The sequence below is a fragment of the Euleptes europaea genome, chromosome 1 (genome assembly GCF_029931775.1).
Source record: "Euleptes europaea isolate rEulEur1 chromosome 1, rEulEur1.hap1, whole genome shotgun sequence".
In the NCBI taxonomy this organism is placed as follows: domain Eukaryota; kingdom Metazoa; phylum Chordata; class Lepidosauria; order Squamata; family Sphaerodactylidae; genus Euleptes; species Euleptes europaea.
In genome coordinates this window covers 148791247-148817498 of record NC_079312.1, presented here as the reverse complement: position 1 = coordinate 148817498, position 26252 = coordinate 148791247, and the positions used below count along the sequence as shown (strand labels likewise).

Here is a 26252-nt window from a genome sequence, read left to right as displayed (position 1 = left end):
CTCATGTATCGCCAATGGTGCAATCCTGTGTGTGTTTAATCAGAAGTAAATACTTCTATATTTAATAGGATTCACACTCAAACACTTGCGTACAGAATTGCTGACTGAAGCAGGTTTGGTTTTCTTCCTCTTCTGCTCTTACTAACAGAACTGACCATTTCCTCTACTGTACAAAGGGACTGGACAAGACAATCATGCTATGAAAAGTTGAGGGCAACAGGAAAAGAGGAAGACCCAACAAGAGATGGATTGACTCAATAAAGGAAGACACAGCCCTCAATATGCAAGATCTGAGCAAGGTTGTCAAGGATAGGACATTGATTCATAGGGTCACCATGAGTCGGAAGTGACTTGATGGCACTTAACACACACACACTAAGGGACAGAGCTAAAGGACCTTGGTGAATGGGCATGTATCAAAAACACCACCCTGGATTAATTATGTTATAAAGGCCTGATCTGGAAAGTGACGAGGAAAGGAGGCTTTAAAGAGACAGTACACTACTTCACATAGGCCTTGGTAGCCATAGAAGTTCTACTTCTGGGAGTCCCTGATTGGCAATGTTTTAATCTCTCTCTACCTCTCTAATACCCACAGGGCACATGTCTCCCCTTGCCAATGGGTCAGCAAATAGGCAGACAAAGGGGAGAAACACTAGCCCTTCTCAGCTGTTAGGTTTTACCATGTGTACCGGGGACAGCGGTTCTGGTATGTGTGTACTGAGGCTGAAAATACACATGCTGTCCTTTTTAGACAAAAATGCCAATTATGCACCATGGGAACATGGCTACCTCCTATACACACAGCTGCCAGGCTTCCAGTACATGTGACTGTAATGACTGAAAAGGGCTACTGATGTGCATTTACATTTAGAGTACAGTGAAGGTTCTTCTTACTGAACCCAGCAATGGTGAGGTGGTTTCAAGCCTTGGGTTTGCACTGTTGCCATTTCTCATCAGTGCAAGATTCATGCACAGTTGAAAATTCCTGAGTTGGTATTTACTGTAAGAAAGAGAACAAAAAAAAACCCCAGCAGATGTCCCTGGGTGACTCAGTGCTCTTTCATGAAAAGTCCAGATTCACAGCCTCTGTCCCTGACTCTGCTACTGACTCACAGGACAGCCTTTGGAAAATCACCTCATCTCTGACTCATAACTCCTCACAGGCACAACAGAAAGCATTCCAACAGCCTCACAAAAGGATGTTGCAAGAATAAATTACCATGTAAAGCAGTCGTGGGTAAATGTGCACCATGGAAACATAAGTTTGTCATAGAATGTTAGATAGCCTTCCTACCGTTAAAAATGGCAGGTTAAAAGGTATACAATATCTGTATTAGCCAAAAGAGTACTTCCATGCACATTGGCTGGCATGGCATGAATTTTCATCCTTATCCCTTTGGAAAAGGTAAGATAGGGTCATGGATGTGCTTAGGCTTCCACACGGCCTCACTCATTCATCTTTTTATGAGTAAGTGAATGACTGAGCAAGAGAACTGGCATTATTTGAACAGGAATTCTCCTCTGACCTGAGAGATTAAGCTCTCTTTAAAACTGTGCATGATCTGAGCCAAAAGACCTACTACACATCTTTTCCCCTTCTACCTTGCCTTGTAATCTGGCAGGATTTATTTTATTTATTTTTCAAATTTATAACCCGCCCTCATCCCCAGCGAACCAGGCTCAGGGCGGGTAACAACAATTAAGAACATAAATATCTAATATACCTCCTTAAAACCGTAAACATTAAAACCATTAAAATCCTAATCAGATGGCCATAACTATACCTGGGTGCCACAGCAGATAAGTGTCAGCAGATCAGCCCCCCACAGGATATGACACAGATGGGGAGCATAACAATTCCTAGGAATGTCCATAAAACTGGCCCCAGTCTCCCCCCAGTTTTCTGTTGCACCATTCTAAGAGGCACAACGTGAATTCATGGCAGAAGCACAATTAGAATTGGAGATTTCTTAGGTTATGACTTGTGCTTAGGCTAAACTATTTTTTTTTATTTACTTAAGCACATAACATCCTGTTGGATCAGACCAGTGGTCCATCTAGTCCAGCATACTATTTCTTACAGCAGACAACCAGTTGCCCTATTTCAGTGGTGGCGAACCTATGGCACACGTGCCAGAGGTGGCACTCAGAGCCCTCTCTGTGGGCACACGAGCTGTCGCCCCAGCACAGTTTGCCTGTGTTCGTTCCAGTGGTGCCTTCCCGGCTCCTCCGGGAAGCGCCGGGCTCCTTCCCAGTGCCTTCTCCGCAATCGCCAGCTGCACGCTCCGGAAGTGAAGACAACGATGAGCCTTCTGCCAAGGACTAGAAGAGGTGGAGCCGGGACGGGGCTGGACCGGGAGTGGGATGCCTGGGCCGCCGTCTGCGGCGGGCTGGTTGGTGACTGCAGCGCAGGGGGTTGGCGGTGAGGGCTGAACGGGGGCCCGTGTGGTGTTTGTGCTGGAGCCAAGCCCTTCGCTTAGCTTGGGTTTCCACTCTGCTCATTCATGCAACCGAAGGTGCCTCTGAACGCATGCAGAGGGCTGTCCCCACCATCAGCCCCCCCCCCCCCGCATAACAGTCTTTTTTAATTTATCAAAATACTGAGAGCAATCAGCATGGGGATGCACTTATCTTTGCTTTGAGTATACCCACCAGTCTAGCCACATTACCGGTGCGATCCGGCGGCTTTGGCATCTTTTGTCGGATATCCTTGGATGTCAAGCAATACCCAAGATCGGTTACCGCAGAACGGCATGCATCCGTGATAAATTGATACACTCTGACATTTCTCATGATACCAATGATGTTAAGGTTAAAGGACACTTTAAATGTCAGAAATGCTTGGCTTGTAACTTTAGTTTAGAGGTCAAGGAATTCAAGAGAGTGGACTCGGATTTCACATTTAAACTTAACAATTTTTCTAATTGTGAAACGAAATTCTGCGTTTACTGCTTGATCTGCCCATGTCAACGGATTTATATAGGCTCTAGCATTCGTCCAATCAAAGCTAGAATATTAGAGCATAGGTCGAGAATTCGCTCTAAAAATTGTACTGCTCCTGTTGTTGAACATTTCACCAAGTTACATCATAATGAGAACGACCTGCGCTTCTTCGTTGAATGGAGACTTCGGGGTAAATGTTGGGATAGGAGAGACACGGAAAGACTGCTCCGTCAAAAAAAAGCATATTTCATACACTTGTTTGACTCTCTAGAACCCAAAGGTCTGAACTTAGAGAATGATTTATCATGCTTCATTTGAGTGTATTGTTCCTTTAAGATGTACTGTTACTTTAAGAACTTGCCGTCGTGTTACACCGGCTACCACTTAAGCTGCTTAGCTGTGGAGTTCATTCACCACAGCTTGTATCCCGAGCAGGAACGCTGAAATTGTGAACTTGTCTTTAGCAACTATATGAATTGAATATCCCATGAGGAATTATTAACTTACTGAATGTATGGTTATTACACTTTCCATGAAGGAATTATACATGGAAATGAGAAACATTGAAACATTGAAGCTATGTAAGCTAACATTGAAAACTACTGAAAGAAATGATTGTAAGTAAAATATCTGTTTATTTGGCATATTTTTGTAAATTAGAGATTGTAGATGTATAGTTATTATAAACGTTGTTAAGTATTATCACTTTTCACATGCTGTACAGAAACGGGACTGAGGAAGAATTCAAGACATTGAAACGATCATCTCCCGGTTTATTCAGCTTTCTGAAGAATTCCACCTAGGAGTGATTGTTGCTGTACTGTATATTTATTGCTTATAGCTGCTGTTTACACCAATATATTGTTTTCAACTGTACGAGTAGGCTTTCTGTATGAGTATACTTCCTTCCTTACCTTTGGTATTGGTACAGAGGTGTTTTTTTGGGTTGCTTAACCTCCAGGTAGTAGCAGGAGATCTGCTATTTCAGTTCACCTGAAGAAAATGGCCGCTTTGGCAATTGGACTCTATGGCATTGAAGTCCCTCCCCAAACCCCACCATCCTCAGGCTCCGCCCCTAAAACCTCCCACAGGTGGCAAAGAGGGACCTGGCAACCCCTAGCCCCATGTGGACTACCTGTGTTGGCACTTTGCGATAAGTGGGTTTTGGGTTGCAGTTTGGGCACTCGGTCTCTAAAAGGTTAGCCATCACTGCCCTATTTCATTTAGAGAGCCAGCGTGGTGTAGTGCTTAAGAGCAGTGGACTCTAATCTGAAGAACCAGGTTCGATTCCTCACTCCTTCACATGAAGCCTGCTGGGTGACCTTGGGACAGTCACTGTTCTCTAAGAACTCTCTCAGCCCCACCTACCTCACAAGATGCCTGGAGGGGGGGAGAAAAAGCGATTGTAAGCTGCTTTGCGACTCCTTAAGGTAGAGAAAAGTTGGGTATAAAAACCAACTGTTCTCCTTATAACCCATCTTTGAGGACAGCTTATGTGTGCCCTGTTCACACATAAAGTGGGGTCTTTGGGGGGTACATGAAAAGGAGCATGCTGATGAGGAAGCTAACTGCTCCCCCTTCCCCAGCTGCTTCAAGCACCATTCTCTATTGCTGAGCTCTGATACTGAAAGCGAGCAATGCTGTGGAGAATAGACACGTGCACACTCTATTAAATACCAGCAGAGGATATGCCTGTGCAGCTACCCTGTCACATCTAGTTTGGTCCTAAGCAAGCGTGAGCTGCAACACAAGAAGCATGGAATTCAAATATATTGCCTGAGTAAATAAACACCTCTAGCTCAGATTCTGCTCTAGGTGAGCTTTCCCACAGAGATTCCAGGAGACACTCTGGCAAAACTACAAGGGCCTTTGGTAATTGTAACGCACCCCTCAGAGAACAATCCAGACTCTTCAGTGAGATTCACAGGATACGCCAAGAGGCATGAAGTCATTTGCCAACACACAGATTGCAAACTAGCTCATGTTTAGTCAGAAAAGTAAACAGGAACTTTAACTCTTACAACAGTGTGATGAAGCAAGGAGAAAGAAACAATGACCCGGAGCGTTAGCTCCTGGAAAGCCTGCGAGCTTTAGAGAGAGCGCACATCAGGGTAGTGCATTGGTTTTGGAGCTGTGCTTGGATGTTCAAAGCCAGGTTGAGATCCCAACAGTGCAGGGAGGCTCACAGAGAAGCCTTAGGCTAGGCACTCTCTTTCAGCCTAACATCTTTTAAAGGATTGTTATGAGTTCTTAGAGAAAGGAAAAGATGACATGGACAGACCATGAGCCAAGGGAATTCCTACATAGTGCTCAGCAAAGGAAGCTCCATGCTTCTTCCTTATTCCTTATACTACTACTGAAGGAAGAGCTACAGACGCCACAATTCTGTCACATTCACCAAGGTTTGCAATATTCAAGTTCAAGTTAATTCATCAGAATCACTGTACAAGCAAGCCTAGAGTTAAACAATGCAGCTCCAAAAGGGTCAGAAACTAGAGGGAAGAGAGAGGAAGAGCTCACCTTGAAGCATCTGGGATTCCCAAACGTGCCAGAACAGGAATTCACAGCTCTAGCAACAGCACTTCAAAAGAGGAGCAAATGTTTCATGAGCCTGCTGCTCAGAATGGTAGTCAGAGAGTGAATGGGTGCTACTCACAAACTGGTCGTTTCCCTAAGAAAGCCACTCCCTACAGCAGCCGTTCTGCCGATGATTGAAGAGTTGACATTGAAGGGTGGAGCATGAAGAAAGCTTATGACTGGTCTATTAATTCTGATTCACTCCTACAACCCTCACAGGTAATTATTTTGTCCTTTTCTGTCGCTACAGACATGGTGGATTAACACTGTGTCGTACATACAAACCAGGGTTTTATGGCCAAATTAATACCATATAGAACACTTTATGAATTTCTCTCTCAAGCAAACACAACTATATTTGTTCTTTGACCTAACAGATTTCTATCCTCCTTCCCACCCTTCAAAATTCACCAGCCCTGGAATGGAAGCACACACAGAAAGGGGGCCGCACTACACAGCAGAAAAACAGATAAAAAGCAAAGCTAAGAGCCACGAGCTGATTTATTTAGCCTACTCTCTGCAGTGTAAAGCTACAGCAAGCAGCTTGTTTTTTAGCACTAGTCTAGCTATTCTATTACTGATACGATGTATTTTTCACTGAGAATGGAGCCTTGTGTACTCACCGTGACGGCTCCTTCTGTTTTGGGTTGAAGGGCATCTTGATTCGTGGGTATTACCATCACGTGCCCAGGGAGGCAGGAACAAAATTTCTCTTCCGCTTTCTGTCTCCCTGGGCGGGAAATCCAGTTTACGGACTCGCCGAGCTAAGGAGACAGGTAAGTGCATAGAAGGCAAACACCACCACTGCACATAAACAAAACAGTGAGCTCCATGAACGAGAACAACAACGTTAACAGATAAGGAATAATAAGGAAAGATCCACAGCGCATGGCGGACATAGGGAGTGTCATAACGGAATTATAAGCTGCTGTATAAACTGAAACCCCGGTTTCAGCCCCCTATGTGTAGAAAAATCTGTGTCTTGGACCTGAGAAGGGTGGGCAAGATGCTCTTCAACCCAGAACAGAAGGAGCCGTCACGGTGAGCACACAAGGCTCCATTCTCGGTTCTGGGTTGGAAGGGCATCTTGATTCGTGGGATATCCAAGAGCTATACCCCGGGGTGGGACTCGGGATCAGTCCAAGACCTGGTGCAAGACCCTCCTACCAAAGGCTGTGTCAGCGGATGCCCTGGAGTCAATTTTATAATGCTTGACAAAGGTAGAGGCTGTCGACCAGGTGGCTGCTCTACAAATTTCTTCCAGGGGAGCTTGTCTGTTGAATGCTGCTGACGTGGCCACACTGCGCACTGAATGTGTGGTGATTCCTGTGGGGGGAGGAATTTTGCTGGCCCTATAAGCCTCCACAATGCACTGCTTGACTGCCGTGCTGATGGAGGAGCTAGACATTTTCCCCCCTTTGTTGGGATTGGTTAGGGAAATGAAGAGGGCATCAGATTTCCTGATGTCAACTGTGCGGCTAAGGTAAACCTTCAGAAGTCTGCGTAGGTCTAACTTGTGCCATTGTTTTTCCTTGGGGTGTACAGGATGAGGGCAAAAGGAAGGTAAATGGAGTTCCTGAGACCTATGGAACAAGGAATTCACCTTGGGGATAAAGGTGGGATCCGTTCTCAATACCACCTTGTCCCTATGGAAAACGCAGAAACCTTCTCTGGAGGAGAGGGCTCTGAGCTCAGACGCTCGTCGAGCAGAAGTCACCGCTGTGAGGAAAATAGTTTTCATCCTCAGAATTCTTAGGGGCACCTCCTTGATTGGTTCAAAGGGTGGCCTAGTCAGCGCCGAAAGGACTACATTGAGGAGCCAAGTAGGAAAGCGATGCACTACTGGCGGTCTAGTTTGTGTCACACCCTTTAAGAACGTTATGATATGTGGGTGTCGAGACGGGGAACCCCTCTACCTCAGCTAGAACAGTGGACAAGGCCGCCACCTGCCTACGTAAGGTGGATGCTGAGAGGCCCAGTTGCAGGCCTTCGTGAAGGAATTCCAGAAGTTTGGGGTTCCCTGGGGAAAGGGGGTCAATGGACTTTCGTTTGCACCACAGTACAAAGGCTCTCCAGGAGGTATTATAGATCCTCCTGGTTGATGGCTTTCTAGCTTCCAGCATTGTGTCTACTACTGCGGGAGAATAGCCCATCCCTAGCAGTGATCCCCACTCAATTTCCACACAGTTAAGCGGAGCCATTGAGGTTCTTGGTGAAACAGGGGACCTTGATGTAGTAGCTCTGGGATGGCCGGAAGCTCCCAGGGGGGTTGGACTGACATTCTTTGTAGGCTGGGAAACCAGGGTCTCCTCAGCCATAGAGGAGCAATGAGTATGACTGAAGCCCTCTCCTTCCTAATTTTCCTCACTACTCTTGGAAGTATGGGAATGGGCGGGAATGCGAACAGGAGCTCCTGCGGCCATGGGGCCACTAGAGCGTCCATGCCCTCTGCTTCCTGATGAAAGTACCGGGTAAAAAACCTGGGAAGAAGATGGTTGTTTGCCGAGGCAAAGAGATCCACTTTGGGTCGTCCGAACCTCTCTTGTATCGATCTGAAGAGGGACACGTTGAGGGACCATTCCCCCTCATCTAGGACTTGCCGACTCAACCAGTCAGCCTGCGAATTTAGAACCCTGCTTATATGCTCTGCGGAAAGAGACAACAGGTTTAACTCCGCCCAGAGGAAAATCGCCTTTACCTCCTTGTGGAGACCGGGAGACCTCGACCCCCCCTGTTCGTTGACGTATGCCTTGGCCGAGATGTTGTCCGTCCGGACCAAGACATGTTTATGTCGAATGACGTGCTGGAAGTGGAGTAACGCCCTCAGCTCTAGCCTGTTTATGTGAAACTTTCTTTCTTTTTCGGACCAGGATCCCTGGGCTACCAGGGACTGACAGGTGGCTCCCCACCCCTCCAGGCTGGCATCTGTGAACAGCTGGATCTGATCTTCCACTATGAAGTGCATTCCCTTGTTGAGGTTGCTGCTCTTTAGCCACCAGATCAAGGAATGCCGAAAGGCCAGGGATAGAGAGATTACCCTGTCCCTGCTCTACGTGATAAGGTCCTGATAAGGACGAAGTAACATCTGGAGTTCCCTTGAGTGGAACCTGGCCCATGGTACCGAACTGATGCAGGCTACCATTTTCCCTAGCAGTTTGGCTAGGCCCATGATCTTGCCCCGGTTGGAGCCGATGGTGGCTTTGACTAGAGTCTGCAGTTTGTCTATCTTGTCCTGGGGTAGAATCACTAAGTTGTTGTGTGTGTATATGATGACCCCCAGGTGTTCCAACCTTTGTGAGGGGATCAGGTGGCTCTTCTCTATGTTCACCAAAAAACCGTGTGAAGTGAGAACCTGGATTACCCTGGAGGTGTGAGTTAGAGCTTGCTCCTTGGAGCTCGAGCAAATCAGGAGGTCATCGAGATACGGAAACACAGTGATCCCCTCCTGGCGGAGCAGCGCTACCAGCATCACCAGGATTTTGGTGAAGATGCGGGGAACGGAGGTCAACCCAAAGGGGAGGGCCCTGAACTGAGTGGTTCCCGCTGTAGCAGAACCGGAGAAATCTGCGATGGGAGCAATGAATGGGGACATGGAGGTATGCCTCCTTCAAGTCCAAGGAAGTGAGGTACTGGTCCAATTGGAGAGCTTCTAATATGGATCGGAGAGTCTCCGTGTGGAATTTTCTGTAACGTACGCTCCTGTTCAGATGTTTCAAGTCTAATATAGCTCTCCAGTCCCCATTTTTCTTGGGGACTGTAAAGAAAATCGAATATACCCCACTTCCCTGTTCGTTTTGGGGAACCGGCTCTATGGCTCGAATCAGCTGGAGATGCATGATTGCCTCCAGAGTTCTCTTGTGTTTCTCTGCCCGTACAGATCTTGGGGAATTCACAAATTTGTCTCGGGGAACATTGGTGAAATCTATCAGGTAGCCTGACTGAATGACCTAAGACACCCAGGCGTCGGTGTAAGATCTTTCCCACACTTCGTGGAAGAGGAGGAGTCTTCCCCCTATCTCCGGGCAGTTGGCGTCACTGTTTAGGAGTCTTGGGGAACTTATCTCCCTTGTTGTTTGAGAATTGTTGATGTCCCTGGGGGGGACGAAAAAAATTGCCACTCCCCCCTGTGAGATGATCCCCTGTAGCTACTGCTGTTGCTCCAAGCCCCCCTTCTCTGATCTGGTCTAAATGGAGTGGGTGTATGAGAAGGCCTAAAGCTGGGAAAGGAGGAGGAGGATCTCCCATCTCTTTTAAAAGACCTGGGGAGTACCTTCGTTTTATCTTTATTTTCCACTAGAATCTTTTCTAGTCTTTCCCCGAAGAGTTCCCCCCTGAATAGGGATAAGACATGGTTAGAGTCTTGTTCTTTAATTCATTCTGCCATGGGCGAATCCACAGTGCCCGTCTGATGGCAACGTTGGAAGAAGTGGCCCTGGCTACGAAGGACATGGCGTCTAGGGATGCGTCTGCCATAAAGGCCGCCGCCTTGAGGAGTCTATTGAGCCCCTCTGTCAGCTTGCGATTGTCTCCAGTGTACAACTGTATGATCTTTCTGAGCCATACTATGGAGGCTCTTGCCATGATTGAGGTTGCCGCCGAGGCCTGAATAGCCAGGGTGGAAGCCTCATGCACTTTTTTGGAGAGGATTTCAGTTTTCCTATCAAGGGGATCCCTGATGCTTCCCATCCCATCCTCAGCGGGTAAATCCTGAGAATGGATCGCTGTCACAGGGGAATCTATAAGCGATAGCTGAAATAGCGACGTGGCCTGTGGCACCATTGTGTAAAGTTTCTTAATACTTACAGAAAACTGCCTGTTTGAGAGGGGCTTGTCGAATTCAGTTTGGACTTGAGTCTCGAAGAATTCTGGGAAGGGGATTTCCCAGCCCCGGGGTTTGGTGCTGGGAAAGAACTCCCTAGCCCCCTTCTTCTTGGCCTTTGGTTTGGGATCAGCAATGGGCTCTGGATCCTCATTGAGGTCCAGAGCAATTAGTGCTCTGTTTAGGAGGGCCTGGAAGTCCTCTGCTAGGAACAGGCGAGGATGTTGTTCCTCCAGGAGGACTGGGGTGTTCTCGTCGGAGTCAAATTCTCCTTCCTCCCTAGTTTCAGGGTCAGAAGCCACTGATAGATAGTCTTCAGAGGCCGGTGCGCCACTGGGAGTTTGGTTGACCCCCTTGTTCCCCCCTTTCTTGGGGATTGGAAAAATTAGCCTGAGGGGGGTTGATACCCTGAAGTAAGGGGCCATGGAATCCCTGAAGGCATTCATATTTTGTGCTTGCTTATCAAGCACCCCATTAAACAAGCTTATCACTTCCCTCCTAGTAACCGGAGCCTCAGGCTCATTGCTGCATACATTACCCCTGCCGGTAGAATCGAACTTGGATAGAGTACTTCCGATCACCGGGTTCCCCGGGGCTGGGCCCACGGTTTGCACCCGATCGTGCCCTTCGTCCGTTTTGGAGCCATTTTGGAGCGGCTCCTCAGAGCGCACCCTTTTTGCTGCGGCTGCCCCCTCGGAGCCGTGCGCCGTGCGGCCGCCGCTCCGGCCACTTGGCGGATCTCTCCGCCTCCGCCCTGTTGAAACAACGAGGGCTGGGTCCTGGTCTCCCTCGGACAAGAGGTCCGAGTCCCTCCTGCCATCCGCCATCTTGCCCGAGGGGCGAAGAAGAAACGGAAAGGAGAGGGGGGGTAAGGCTGGGAAGTCTGAGGGGAAGTTAGACGCGACCACGTCTAAAAGCGGCAGGAGGAGGAAGGAAAGGGCAAGGGATCCTTACAATAGGAGACAAATAATCAGGAAAGGACACACAGGAAAGGGAAAAAATCTCTCTCGCGACGGAGCTCCAGCTACTCGCTGCCACCCTACACAAGGCAGAACGGAAATTGGATTTCCCACCCAGGGAGACAGGAAGCGGAAGAGAAATTTTGGTCCTGCCTCCCTGGGCACGTGATGGTAATACCCACGAATCAAGATGCCCTTCCAACCCAGAACCGAGAAAGAACATCAGTGCTAAAAATGTACTAACAAATCTGGTGCCTGGCAGATAATCTGTTTGCAAGCTTTAACTTTTCTCCACTGAATGGAACCCGACACAGTACTCTCAAGGGCTGCTTCATGGGGAAAAAAGCCCCAGTATTGGAACAGGTCAACCCAAGAATTAGTTATCTCCTTATCAGAGCCACAAACACTACTTGGTTCTCTGAACCCTCTGTGTATCAAAAACCCTCCCTCTCCACCAACCATCATTTCCTTTCATTCCACTTTGGATTCTCCTTCAGCAAGTGATGTTCAGAGCAAAGGTTAATGACAACATTTGAGAAACCTTCCAACACGTTTCGAAAAGTTAACTAGTTTACCAGTTCCTTCCCCTTATTCTCTGGGTTCCACACAGACCAGGTCTGCGGCGATCTCCATTCAAAGGCTGGTCCTGTAGATCAGTTTGCTCAATTACTGTTCAGAGGCTGAGTTTACACCACCAAACACACAAATGGACTAATTTCCCTTTACTCTGTTCCTGCTGGAGCCTTTGAACATTTGAATTAAAAAGCTCCTTTGGGATGGAGCAGAGAGCAGGTCTTTGGCCATACACTTCTCATGGCCAGACTTATCTAAGCTTCTTCACCACAGCTGCCACCTATTATTGACTGTGAACTATCCCTTCCAAAGATCAAATACAGAGCAGTAGTGTTGTTCTTTTATGCCTTGACCAGATATGCAGACAGCTGATGTATAGAGAGAGAGAGGGGTTTGGGAGATTGTTTATAGAGGGAAACCAATATTTCATTGCATTCCCAAACTTGACTGTATTGTAGAAACCACATTACCTTCTTTCTTTTTTAAAGGAAGAGTCAGCAAATACCTAATATAAAAGGGCAGAACCGTCTCAGTAAAACATAGAAACAATGCTACAAATGCCACTACCAGAAACTGAAGACTAGGCCAGACATTTACACTTTAGAGGGTGTCAGAAGTTTACTTACATGTTTAAAATATTTCATCCCACAATCTCCACAAAAGGGCCCCAGGGCAACTTACTTTAACAGCATTTAAAACGCTAAGGATACCAGCAAAGAAAAGGATATCAGAACTGGAGTTGGTGGATGGAGAGAATAGAGGCTAGCCTAAGCTCGCTTACTGAAATAATATTTTATGATATTTTATGATACTGAGCATCTTCACATAAATTATTATTATTATTTAGTACTTCCGATGGACAATAAAAGGTTTCTCTTATGCCAACCAATACCAGATGATGCTTTCCTGATTCCTGTGTTTTGAAGCCAAACCTCTCACAAAATGGAGCATTAGGCAGTGCTACTTATGGCCATGAAGCCTGTGTTGTGCTTATCCTATTCTTTTCCCTTTTGCAAAGCTTCTGTCAGCTCTCTTATAAACACTGCCCACATATCCCAGCCCAGAGTGTGAACGCAGCCCTTCCTTTTACTAGTGCACAGCCAACTAGGTTGCAACACACAAACCTGAAGAAAGATAAGATTTCCTATATGAGAGGGCTGTTCAAAATACCAGGGTATCAGGCTGTCTGCAGATATATCCATTTCTACACACCAGTACTGGAAGATTCCAGGGTGTTGCAGAGGTAAAACAAAGTGTCTGGGAAAGCATCATGTTGAAACATGTCCCAGAACTTTGCTTATCACCATTTGGCCTCACCTAAGACAGAGGCAACTACTTTATAGCTTCTATTATACATAAATGCATTATAATTAAAGAGATAGCATCATTTTAGGTGTCATCCCTGGCCTTTAGTTGCTCATAAAGATTGGCACAGAGGATGCTGCTTCCCACTGTTCTCTCTGTTAGAGCCCTTTATATTGGGGTAGGGGTGCACCAATTTTTTTCTGGTACTTTTCAGGTTCAGATTTATTAAACCCAGAAATAAAATTTTGGGTTAATAAACTTGAACCCAAAATATACAAGCGAGCAACCCCAGTCTTCAGTTTAGTATCCCCACTGCAATAGGAAGGCGAGGGCGTTCCTATCCCCACTGCCTGTGCACTCAAGACTTTATGGAGCGCACAGGTAGCAGGGATAGAAACACCTCTGCCTTCCTCTCCATGCTACTTGCCAGATTGGGCCTCCATGTGGAGGCCTGACCCTGCAAGTAGCGTTGACAGGAAGGCAACTCCACAAAGCCCACAGGCAGGAAGTATAGAAACTCCCCCATCTTCCTGTATGGACAGGAAGGCGGGGCATTCCTATCCATGCCGACCCCCTTCTCTGGAGGCCAGAGGAGGCAGGTGGCAGGGATGTGCCTCAGATCCACACCACCCCTTTTTCTGGACTCTGGAGAAGGCAACCAGCATGGATGTGGCTCAGATCCACACCACTCCGCTCTCTGGAGAAGGCGGGCAGCGTGGATTTGAGTCGTCATCTAGCAGGTAAGTAAAAGGAGAGGGAAGAGGAGAGGGGAGGGGAAATGGTGGCAGGGCCAACGCGGCCTGAATAATACCGAATAAATTCAACATTATTCAGGTCCGCTTTTTCAGCTCCCATTTATTGCTGCCATTTTTTTTGCCGGTAATCCCTCTCCCTAAAAATACCGAAAATGTATTTTTTAGGTAGGGTAGGGTGGTATTTGGCATATCAATATGCACATCCCTACTTTATGCATCAAGGCTTGTTTCTCTCTGAAGGATTTGTCCTATTTGAGAACCTCAAGGTTACCAGTTCCTCACTTAAGGCAGGTGACAAACATTGCAAGGGTTCTCTAGAGCACTTTACAGGAGGACTGAGAATACTATCCATGGAAACCCTCTTTACAGAAAGATCTACAGTATTATTAAAAGCACAGACTTTAATATCATGTAAAATATAGCTGATCACCCTTGGTAAAGGTCTCTGTGGTCCTTTTCACTCTGAGATCAGCTTGCAAATACTAGAGGCCAGAACCAGGGGTTGATGCTGTGAAACAGAACTCTGTGTCACATCCCCTTCTTCTCCCTATAAAGTGCAGTCAAGGAAATGTGACATCTTAATTTCATTGCTCCCCACTTCACTGACAGCCAATAAGGTGGAAATGCACAGTATGATGACATTTTGTCACAAAACTACAGACACCAGGGAGAGAAATGACACGGGAATGGCTACTTTTGAAGGCAACCCTGTGATTGCCATCACTTCCAGCGTAAGATCTCAATAAACACTGGTTCAGGCATTTAAAATGTGTATTTCCACTCATGTTTACATCCCCTGCTTTGAGTCAGATTTCATACTTCACTAGTCACCGTAACTTCCCTGCAGGTAATCTCCTGAGTGAAAAATATCTGCATATGAGGAACATGCAGGCAAGTTCCACATATATCAATATACCATAATTTGCCAGCATTAAAGACAAGGCTCAGGGATCCTCGGTCTCACAATCACAAACATCATTTCTTCCTTTCTGCTGTCCCATCCCCAAGAGTCTGGCTCAGAAATCAATAGTTTCCACTTCTGTGGCAATATGCAGCTTGTGTCCAGACCACAAAATTCTCTCAATTTCAAGCCACAATTAAACCATGACTTAGAATTCTGGTTTGAAAAGTTTGTGATTTGATGTTACAAACTAAGGCTTGCTACAAAAGTCTGCACACAAAAGGAGGGCGGGGAGTGTGTATCCCCAAGAATTCCCACACTAGATCCCATACCAGCAAGAAGACACAAGGCACATACCTGACAATTTCAGAAACAGACACAAGTTTTCTCCAATATGTGACTGATATGAAGACTCCAGCAACTTCAAGGTAAAAGCAGGAAGCCGCTCTAAGATGTGAAGTAACAACAAACTCCTTTGGGATGGAGCTCGACTATGCAACTTCACCTAGAAACCAATAACATGCACACACAACAATACCCAAGGAGAGCTTCCTATTGAATTTCAGCAAGTATTTACATGTTCCAGGAATACCAAAGTTTTACTTTTCCATTGACCACACCTTTCTAACCCTCATCCTTGGAGTCAACAACCACCTGATCTTGTGCCCTAAACTTAGAGGTAAAACCAGTTTATTTTTTTTAAGAAACCAACACAAAATGAGAAGATATTTGCTCTTGGCCACAAAACTATAAGACCATATGCCCATTTCCTCCTTCTATTGATTAGGCTTGCTACTTGCTACTCATTTTACACTGTTTGCCAAAGATGATAACCATTTGGAGTTACTCTTTCACTGAGAAAGTTAAACTGGTCACATTTTTACCTAGTGAGTAACTAACAGAGTTGCGTGGATGCTATGATTCTGATGGAGCACAGAATGCATAAATGAATGGAGAATTCATTAAGCAGCTCAGTTTTTAAAACCAAGTTTCTAGCCCTTAAGGTTACAAAACTTGGAAGTGTCTGCTGAAATCTCTTAAATCAGAATTGCTAAATAAGATTTCCAGTAGTTGGAGGTGGGGCTTCAATTTATTCATTTAATAAACTTAAAAGAACAACCTTCTGTGGATGCTTTCAGCAGGTTTACAATTCATGGTACCTGCCTACAATACCATAGACACAACGCAAAAGGAAGACAGGACAGGAAAGGAAGAGGAAACAAGCAATTTCAGCCGTCAAGTCTTAGATAACATGCAACTATTCCATAACAACCAGATGGAATGGCTATTGCTGGAGAGAGTTTTGAAGTTATATAAATAACTGCAACTCAGAACAGAGAACGCAACATCAAAATCAGGAAACAGTAGTGACTGCTGCTATAGACAGTTTACAGCGTGGGGGAGGCCCGCTCACCCCTGCTGACCAGTGTTGTAGAATGGATCCAGAGGGTGCTCCAGTCTTCGCCCCAGGGTGGGGCAAGATGCTCTCCTTACCTCAGAGAAGAAAGAAACCCTCATGGTAAGTACCCAAGGTCCCATTCTCACTCTGAGGCGGAAAGCATCTGGGAGACAGATGGGTTGTCCAAGAGCTATGACATCAAAGGGTGGGTGTCGTCTTCATCAATGACGAGCTGGAGCACCCGATGGCCAAAGGCGGCATTTGCTAAGGCGTACTCGTTTAGGTGGTAGTGGCAGACGAAGGTGAGATTGTTGACCACGTGGCTGCCTTACAGATCTCCTCGACCGACGCCTGGTTGAAGAAGGCCGCTGACATGGCCACACTGCGTATCGAGTGTGCTGTGATGCCAGGAGGAGTAGGTCTGTTGTTGAGTTTGTATGCTTCCTCAATGCATGCTTCCTCAATGCTGATGGGGTTTGAGGAACCACTGTAGGGGTGTGCATGCAGCCAGGCCCAAGGAACAGAGTCTATGCAGGCAATCATCTGGCCCTGGAGTTTGGTAGCGAAGACAGGCCGGTCATTCTCGATCAGATTGTGCATAGGACCATGGTGGAGATTTTGGGTGCTTTGTCCTCCAGGAGGTAAAGCATGTTGTGTGTGGTGCCTATGATGACTCCCAGGTGTTGTAGTTGCTGCAATGGGGATGTGTGGCTTTTGTCCAAGTTGACGAGGAGCCCGTGATCCTCTAGCACCTGCATCACCCCCACTGTGTGGCCATGCATTCTGTGGGAGCAGCAATCAGGAGGTCATCTAGGTAGGGGTAGACGTGAATGCCTTCTCGTCTGAGCAGGGCCACCAGGTTGACTAGGACCTTTGTGAAGACCCGTGGGGCGCAGGAGAGACCAAATGGCAGTGCCTTGAATTGGAAGTGATGATTTGCGTAGCTGAAGCGGAGAAAGCCTGGGCGAAGAGCCTCTACAATGGAGCGTAGGGTCTCCATATTTTAAATTCAAGATGGCGCGCTAATCCCCGTCACTTTTGGGAACGGTGGAAAAAATGGAATAGACACCAGAGGATCTCTCTTCCTGTGGAACATGCTCAATGGCTTCTATCTGTCGTAGGTGTCTTATGGCTGCCAAGGTTCTTGCATGTTTGAGACGGTTGGTTGATCTCGGAGATGGGGTGAAGCGGTCAGGGGGGATTTGTAGGAACTCGATCTGATAACCCATCTGGATTATCTGCTGCACCCAATGGTCTGTTCCCACTGGCGTCTGAACTGCTGAAGCCTCCCCACACTGGCACCGACTTGGTGTCACTGTCTCTTGTGTTTGGAGAAACGGTTGTTTCTGTGGGGATGTAAGCCCCTGCTGGGCCTGCCGCCACCTCTGGCTGCTCCTCATCCAGGGGTCCATGAGGGACGGCGTGCGTCGGATCTTGGTCGTGAGAGGGAGTGGGAGGTCCGAAAGGATGGATAGGAGGCAGATAAGTTACCCCTGGTGTCTCTCTTGAGGCTTCGAGGTAAAACTTTCCTTTTGTCTTTCGTGTCCACCAGGATCTGGTCCAGCCTGCCCCCGAAGAGGCGACCTCCCTGGCAGGGGTAGGCCAAGAGGAGGGCTTTGGAGGAAAAGTCAGCTGGCCAAGCTCTCAGTCACAATGCTCTCCTGGTTACTGAGTTGGCTGCCACCGCTCTGGCACTAAGCGACAAACAGTCCAAGGTGGCATCCGCCAGGAAGGTGATGGCTTTCTGGATCCTATTGATGCCCTTGGTAGCATGTTGTTGCTCAGGAGGAATGAGGGTAGCCAGCTTCCTCGACCAGATGATCACTGCCCTGGCAATCAGAGACGCAGTTGCGGAAACTTGCATGGCTGTGGTCAGGGCCTCATGCGCTTTCCTGGAGGCCAGGTCTGCCTGTCTGTCCAGGGGGTCTTTGAGGGAGCCCATGCCATCTTCGGAGAGGAGTTCGGAAGACTGAAGCGCAGCCACTGAGGCATCCACTAGAGGGAGCTTTAGCATGTCCATGGCGTGGGGCGCTAAGATGTACATGCTCTTAGTACTCTTTGGGAAGCAGGCCTTTCCCATTCCCTCCTAATTAGTTTTTCAAAGTATTCAGGGAAGGGGACCATTTTGATAGTGGGCTGTGAACTCCCGGGGCCCTTTGGGCCGGGGGTTGGCCTTGTTCTCTTCCCCCACCTCAGAGGCCTCTGTGAGGTCCGGGGCCATGATTGCCTTGGTGAGGACGGTCTGATAATCCTCCCCCGCAAACAGCCTAGGTTGCTGCTCTGCTGTAGCTTGTAGATCCTCCTTGTCTGAGGAGAACTCCCCTTCCTCCCTCTCCTGAGGCCATGGAGGTAGCTGGGGAGGCGTCTCTACGTCTGGGGCTCTGCAGGGGCCAGGTCTTGCATGCCATGAGACTGGGGCCTCCCTGGGGCATTGGGCTTGGTTGTGGGGATCATGCCTGTCTGGCTCAGGGAAGAATCACGTAGAGAAGCTTGGGATCCCCCCCCCGGGAGGAGGAGGTGTTGGCTACCTTTAGGAAGGGAAATTCCTCCCTGAGCATTCTTGTCGTAAGTGCCAGAAGGTCCTCCCTCTTCTGCCACCCCCCATCTCCAAGACTGAGGGCCCCTGGAGCTCATCAGTCCTCTGTAGCTGTAGCTCCAGCTGTTGTGGGGGGGGCTGCTGCGACCTGCTGATTGCGGCAGAAGCCCTTGTGGCTCGTGGTGGCTGAACGGGCCTCTCACGGGGGCACCTCGTGCTGGCGCAGCTTTCCCGGGGACTGAAGTTCTCGGAGGTCCTTGCCGCCCACGCAGGCCGAATGGACCTGGATAGGAGCCGCGATGCTCATGCAGAGCTTCTTTGGCCCCTCTTTTTTCCCCTTCTTTTGGCCCTGGAGCTGCTCAATCCTGGGCCATCTGCCTCCACGGGGGCCCGGCCAGCTGCCGCACTGCTTCTGGGCTCAACTGCTTCTGCGGGAGCCCAGCCAGCCAGTCTGGTCTTCCCAGGCACCACAGTCTCTGCGGGAGCCCAGCCAGTCATTCTGCTAGTCTCGGGCTCTGCCGCTTCCGCAGGAGCCCGGTTGGACGTTCTGGTGCTTCAGGACTTGACCGCCTCTGCGGGAGCCCAGGTGGCCGCTCTGGTGTTCCTGGGCTCCACCGCCTCCACGGGAGCCCAGGCGGCCACCTTACCTTGCTGTGCTGCTGAGAGACCGGACACATGGTCCTCTGAGCGGAGGAACCCGTCAGCTCCGGTGTCTGCAGGCATGGCCATCTGCTGCCTTTCTGCTGCTGTATCAATCAGGAGGGAAAGGCACTGGAATCCGGCAGACAAGGGTAGGCTGCTTGCTTGCTGGTTGTTTGCTTGTGAAATTGGATTCCATGTGCTGGGGAGGAGCAACCTCAGGAGCTGCCGTACCTTAGCTAGGCAGGAAGAAAACTGGAGACAGAGAGCGATTCCAGGCAGGAAACAGGAAGTGGCAAAAGTTTTGACTATTTCCTGCCTACCTTAGAAACGGAACCACTCATCTGTCTCCAAGATGCTCTCCGCCTCAGTGAGAAAAAGGGTGCAGCAGCAATATCACAAAGAAAGTTCAACCAGCTTTACACTGGAAAAGCTTATTGTCATGCTCCTACAAACTATTAAAAGCCCTAAAACAAAAGAATGCCATGGCCCCTTAAAAACTAATAAAAGCATTGCAGCATAAGCTATTGTGGGCTTGAGCCCACTTCTTCGGTTGCAGTGATGTGCCTACATTGTCAGAAGTGAACAAGCCCACAAAAGCTTATGCTGCAATAAAGGTGCTATGACACCCTTTGTTTTGTCTGCAATAGTCTACCCTACTGAAATGGAAAGCCCTGAGTCACTTCAAGCCCCCTTCTGTTCTCAAAGAGAGTTGGAGAAGCAACCAAATATAGCAGGAGCGCGTACCCTGGTTCCAAGATGCCAAGAACTGTTGTTCATGAATAAAACAATTCACCCTACTCTTTTCTGAGCCAATACTGATTTCCCACAGAGGAAATAACCCTTTCCACAGAATAAAAAAAAATATTCCAGGGTTTTCGCTTCAACTGCCATCAAACTAGGGAACTATGAGATACCTTCACATGACTTCATATGATTTGGTATATTTTATTCCTACAAGGGTCACAAGTTGCAACTGTCACAGTATATATGAATAGCAATTTTGACCAAAGCCCATGCGGCAGCACATATGTAGATGGGGCGGGGGGTAGTTGTGAATTTCCTGCATTGTGCAGGGGGTTGCACTAGATGACCCTGGTGGTCCCTTTCAACTCTATGATTCTATGGTGAAGAGAAGGAGCAAATATAGGGAGATGTTAGCACTGCCCTCCGAGACTAGGGTGGGGTGGAAATGTGAGAGAGCGTAGCGGTTTCATCCACGTTCCCTTCCTGTAGCTGTGAAATAATAAACTGGAAACAAGATCAAGTGGCCTGGGGTCTTTGAGAGACACAGGATAGAGCTTCTGCCATCACAGCGGAGACTACCACAGGAATTTTCTTAATTTTTGCTATTCTGTCCGCTTTCCCATTTTCAAGAGCACCCAAGAACCAGTAATATATCCTACCAATGTTGGTCCAATTCCTCTTTCCATTTCAGAAACTAAAAGGAGACACCTGACAGTGGAAACACCCACAAAGTTAACATTGTGAATCCCTTTAAATGTGCACAGTGGATTCAAATGCCATCTACTACTCTAATCCTGTGGCCTTCCATCAGCATCAGCACCAACCTATTCCTCTCCAGAAGGACCAGGGTAAAGAACTATCTTAACTTTAGAGCTTATGAGACTCTTTTTTCTTCTCACTATTATTGTGCAATAGAAGAATGAAGAAGTTTTAAAGAGAGGTCACAAGAATATAAGCAACTCTGCCCTGACCCCCACACCACTGAATTGTACCCTACCACTTTGTTCAACTACTGCCAGCACCTTCCTCTGGCTCAAGGAGTCTTCCTGTGACGCAAAAGGCTCTGCGGCTGACAAAAGATCCTCTTGTATCATAGGAAAGCCTATTGCACAGGCAGAAGTTGCTACTATGAGGTGAACAGGGTGGCATGCTAGAACCCACTATCATATTCATGAGATTTTGGTTTGCGTCCATTTTTACAGTATGATAATTTGATGCAAATCAATGGAACCACTTTCAGATTAGTAAAATTCTACATACATCATGCCTACATTGATTCGGAAAGTGTTCACCACATATAACACTACCAGGTATGTATTAAAGAAGCCTCCAATAGGCAACAGCAGCTGGTAAAATAACTAATCAGTACAGTTATCAGTACAGTGCCCTTCTTGATTGTTATACCTACACTACAAACCTATAATGGTTTTACATGAGTTCAACTATCATGGTTCCCCCATTAAAAATCTGGGAATTTTCATTTGGTGAGGATGACAAAAATTCTCTCATAGAATGCACACTCACCCTCAAAGAGCTATCATTCTCAGAGTCCCCTGGTAAGAAGGAATAACTACTAAACTGATTTACATCTATAGTAGAGGTATCCCTATTGTGAGTCAAGGTCAAGTGTACACTCAAGCAGGGAAGAAAGATTTTGAAACGTAAGTCTAAAACAGTGATAATCACAAGCAATACACAAATAGGAGTGCAGTAATCAGAAATGCACCAAAATGCAAGGCATGCACACTGCCACATCTGCACACATATCACTATGCAAACATGATTTTTCCATAATAAATTAGCATTCACACTGGGAGATGCTGAAAAGGCACTGCAGTGCTTTGAATTGCAGCTTAAAGAATATAGAACCCAAATGCTGCACAAACAAGGCAGGATTTCCTATGAACATTGAATAATATGCATTTAAAAGATTAACCAGTGTAATTTTTTTAAAGGCTAAATAAAAGTGACACACACTGCAAACAGAGAAATGTGTTTTCCCAGCAGTTAAATTTGTCAGTAAATTCAGCAATGTATAGTTCCTCACAAAGGGCATAAGAGAGCAACGTTTTCATTACTTCATATTGTTAACAATCACCAAAGATTAACTCTCGACAGAGTCACCCTATCTGAGCTAAATGCTTAGATGAAGTCCCTGTGAATGGAACTGGACAAAATAAAACCTAGTATTAGCAGGCTTCTGAATAATTATGTGTGTTGCAAAGTAACAAATCAAGGCAGTTAAGGGCCAGAAACCTCTATGAGGGTGAACACCATCAAAGAAGCCAATGTGATGGATACTCTGATAACCAGGGACCTCAACTACAGCTTACAAACACACTTTAATTCTTCTTACTGAGAGAGGAACAGAACTGAACAGTAAACAGGAATAACGATCCTGCTTCACAAAGAAGTGTACAGTTCTTCTTAATTTCTTCATGTGACTGTCACTCAAGTAATTTCTTCCAGGATGTGACCATACATCAGAGAGAGGTTTTCTTTGTTTCAACAAAGCAGCAGAACAGAATTGGGGCTATCTTCACATGATCCTCTTTGTCAAGAATGCGTTCTTGTATGTAAAACTGAACAGAAATAGGACATCATGCACAAATAAGGCCTACAGAAGTGCTTGTAGTGTTTGCAGATGTGAATGCAACCTACTTACACACTAGCATTTGTAAAATACTGTCAGACCCTTCTGATTTTTAATTTTGAACTGAATACATTAATATCCCCACTTTTCTTCCATCATATAACTTGAAAGCATACGTGGGTTCCCAGAAGATCTCTCTCCTAGGCCCTGACCAGACCTAGACCCATATAAGCTTCAGTAAGGTGGCAGGACCAGGTGTCTTCAGACCAATGGTCTTCAGCCTTTTCTGATCCACTAAATATGGGAACAAGTAAGCTGCAAGCACATGACAGGAATTCATGTGATAAGAAGGGGAACCCCAGTTAAGATCTCACTGCCGTCAAACCCAGGAACGTGTTCAGGAAACCAGAAGAGGTGGCAACCGGAAATATAAGCCAAGCACTAAGCCGTAGTAAGGAACAAGTCATGGGTCAGAACTATGGAGAAATTCTTTCATCACTTATTGTGCAATCCTAAGAACACTGTCCTAAGAGTAAGTCCCATTGAACAAACCAGAGTAGCAGTCTAAGTAGACCTGCTTAGGATGGCATTGTTTGTGATCTTCCTGCTGCTCTTCTAAGTGTGTATGGAAAGAGAGGCAGGAAGCCTGGCATTCTTGGTCTGTATGCAGCATGTCCTTCCAAATGAAGCACAAAAAATGGCAATTATAGGGGCTTACAAGCCAGCAGGAGTAATTCCATGACCTTAACCCATGATTCGAAGACTACTGCATAAGATTACACTATGGGCCTCAAATAATTTTCTATAGCATATACTTAATCCTAGAATATACTTAATTCTGGTCTGCACACCTAAGCAACCTATCCCTCTAGTAGTATGTCTATTAAAGAATAACTAAATTTGTACTCAAGACAAAGGACTAAGTATTTATTCAAGTGGGGCTGCTATTCAAGTAGGAAAATGTACACTTAGATAATCTTACACATTCTTCCCCACACAGTTCCTTCTGTTCCACAGAAGGGAGCTTCAGTTCTCAAACACTCATACCTCAAAAATCTTGTTGGTCTCTCCGGTGCTACTGGACTCAAACCTAGCTGTTCTACTGCAGACCAACATAGCTACCCTCTGAAACTTCAGTTCTACAAAAATCATTCATGGGCATCATTTTCAACAGAAACAAGGGCAAGAGCCTGACAGACAGAGTACAGAAGAGTCATCAGGGTAGTGGGGGAGACCACAGGAAAAGGAGGAAACATGCCATTTATGGTTCAAGCCCAATTCAAGGGTTTTAGTATAAACAGGAACCTTGTGTTAACTGATTACATCTGCATGAAGCAGCTTGCAATGGCTCATGGAAAATGCCTTATGCCCCCAATCCCAATTGTTATTGAAAATTCCTCCCATACACATATACACCCCCTAACAGGCATTGATTTTGCTCTGAACATCCATGGAGGAGGTACTAAAATCCATGATATGTCAGTCTAGGAGAAGGGGGAGTCATTCTCCAGCCTCAGGGAGAGCTTTAGCGCTCACACTTGGCAAAAACAAACCTCAAGGATACTTGAACAAGGTAATGTTTACCACCATCTTAAAAACAGATCAAAAGAAGAGCCCAAGAAAAATCTTTAGCGCTATAGTTTTCTCTTACCTCCAAACAGTTAAGTTGATGAAAGGTGTCAGATCATACAAGAACAGGACTGGAGGTCAGATGAATGTTTTTTTTTAATAAGGAATCTTAGATAACAAAGGAGCCAGAGCAAACCCAAATAGTGGCCTACCCAATTCCAGAGCAGTGTAGGGGTTAGTGTGTTGGCCTAGGATCTGGTAGACCCAGGTTTGAATCCCCTTTCTGCACTGGAAGCTTGCTGGTTGACCTTGGACCAGTCACACACACTCAGCCAAACCTACTTTGCAGGACTGCTGTGAGAATAAAATGGAGGCGCAAACAACGTATACTGCTTTTGGTCCCCACTGGGGAGAAAGGACAGATATAAATGAAGATAATATCTAAAAGATGATCACCAAACTCACTTAAGGGCACACCTGGACACTGGAGAGTTAAAGAAAAAAAAATTGTCCTTCACATGGAGTGAGTGGGCTTTATCAGGCCCCATCCTACTTCTAGAGAGGAGGGATTATGATGTTACAGCATCCGTTAGTTGTATGATATAGCAACAAATTTTACAAAGTAAACATGAGCAAAAAAATACAGCTGTAGGCTCATCTTTTGGGTGACAAGGAATCTTGCAACTGGAAACCTATATAAGCTTATTTATAGAGAGTACCTGCACATCTCATCCAACGGGGCTCCCCCAAACATTACAATAAAAACTGGGATAGCAAGGTAATAATGTAGCAGAGACCTGACTAAATAAATAAATTTTATTTGCGGCTAATATGCCAGATTAAACAGAAACTGACCATACCGAGTAGATGTTGAGAGACCTGACTATTTTATTATACCTAAATGGCAGGGGAAAAGATTACGGAAATGAATTGAAAATATGCTACAGTAAAAGCTCTAACTCACAATAAAATCAGAAGGAGGGGAGAAAATAAAAATAAAGAAAGCGATATGGATTGTTAAATAATGACGGTAAGAACAGGGGAAAAAATTAAGGGTTCAGTGGGAGAAAAGTAACAGAAAAATAAGAGTGCCCGTGTATATATATAACCACAGGGGGGGGAATCATGCGGCCCACAATCCCTTAGAAAGGAAAGGCATCGCTCACTCTCTCTGCCATACACACACACCCATGCTGTACCTTCAAGAAACCAACGCCATATCGACAGAACAGGGGGGAAACGGGGGGGGGGTGTTGGTGTTGCGTCGCACGTCGCACGGTCGGGAAGAGAGGGGAGCGGGCCCTTATCCCCCCTTTGCGGGACGCGCCCGCCCACCCCGAGCAAAACCCATTCCACCGTGAGGCCGAAAGGGAAGAGAGCCCAGCCCCGGGGGCCGGAGAGACGCCCAGAAGCCGGCCGCCGCCCTTGGCCAGGGGGCTGCGGACCCCGCGGCAGGCCCGTGCCTCCGGGCGACGCTCACCTTCCGAGAGCTCCAGCTCGAGCTCGGCCAGCTGCTCGCGGACCTCTCGAGGCAGGCCAGCGGGAGGAGAGACGGCGCCGTTACCGCCCGGCGGCTCAGCCATGGCGAGAAAAGGCAGCGGCCGGCCCAGGCGGCGGTGGCGGAGGCCGCGCCTGTTCCTCAGCGCCGGGGGCTCAGAGGCCGACCGCTGAAAGCAGCACGACCAACAGCGGCCGCCGCCATGGCGGTCATCCTTCCGCCGCCGCCGTCTTCCTGACCTCCTCGCCGCCGCGTAAGAGCTACCCCCGGCCGGGTCACATGAGACAGACGGGAGGGCGGACGGGCCCAACCCAGGCTGCAGCGGCGGCGACCGTGCGAAACGAGCAAGCGCCGCCTCAGGCAGGCCTGGGCCCAACCCGCAGAGCTCTCCAGGCCGGCCGCGAGGCGCCACCCACCGGCTGCTTTCGACTCAACG

At 47.2% G+C, this 26252-nt stretch overlaps 1 protein-coding gene across 2 annotated transcripts in view; it reads right to left on the bottom strand.

The window, feature by feature from the left end:
• DIP2B (disco interacting protein 2 homolog B) overlaps positions 1 to 25923 on the bottom strand; it is a 220708-nt gene extending 194785 nt beyond the window's left edge. Inside the window, exon 1 of one of the 2 annotated variants that reach the window (XM_056853964.1) lies at positions 25799 to 25923. In XM_056853964.1, coding sequence (XP_056709942.1) covers positions 25799 to 25901 — 103 coding nt within the window. In that variant the 5' untranslated portion in view covers positions 25902 to 25923. Of the gene's footprint in view, positions 1 to 5466; positions 5574 to 25798 lie in introns of those variants that run through there. The other variant, XM_056853968.1, reaches the window with a different exon arrangement.
• Positions 25924 to 26252: the final 329 nt, after the last annotated feature.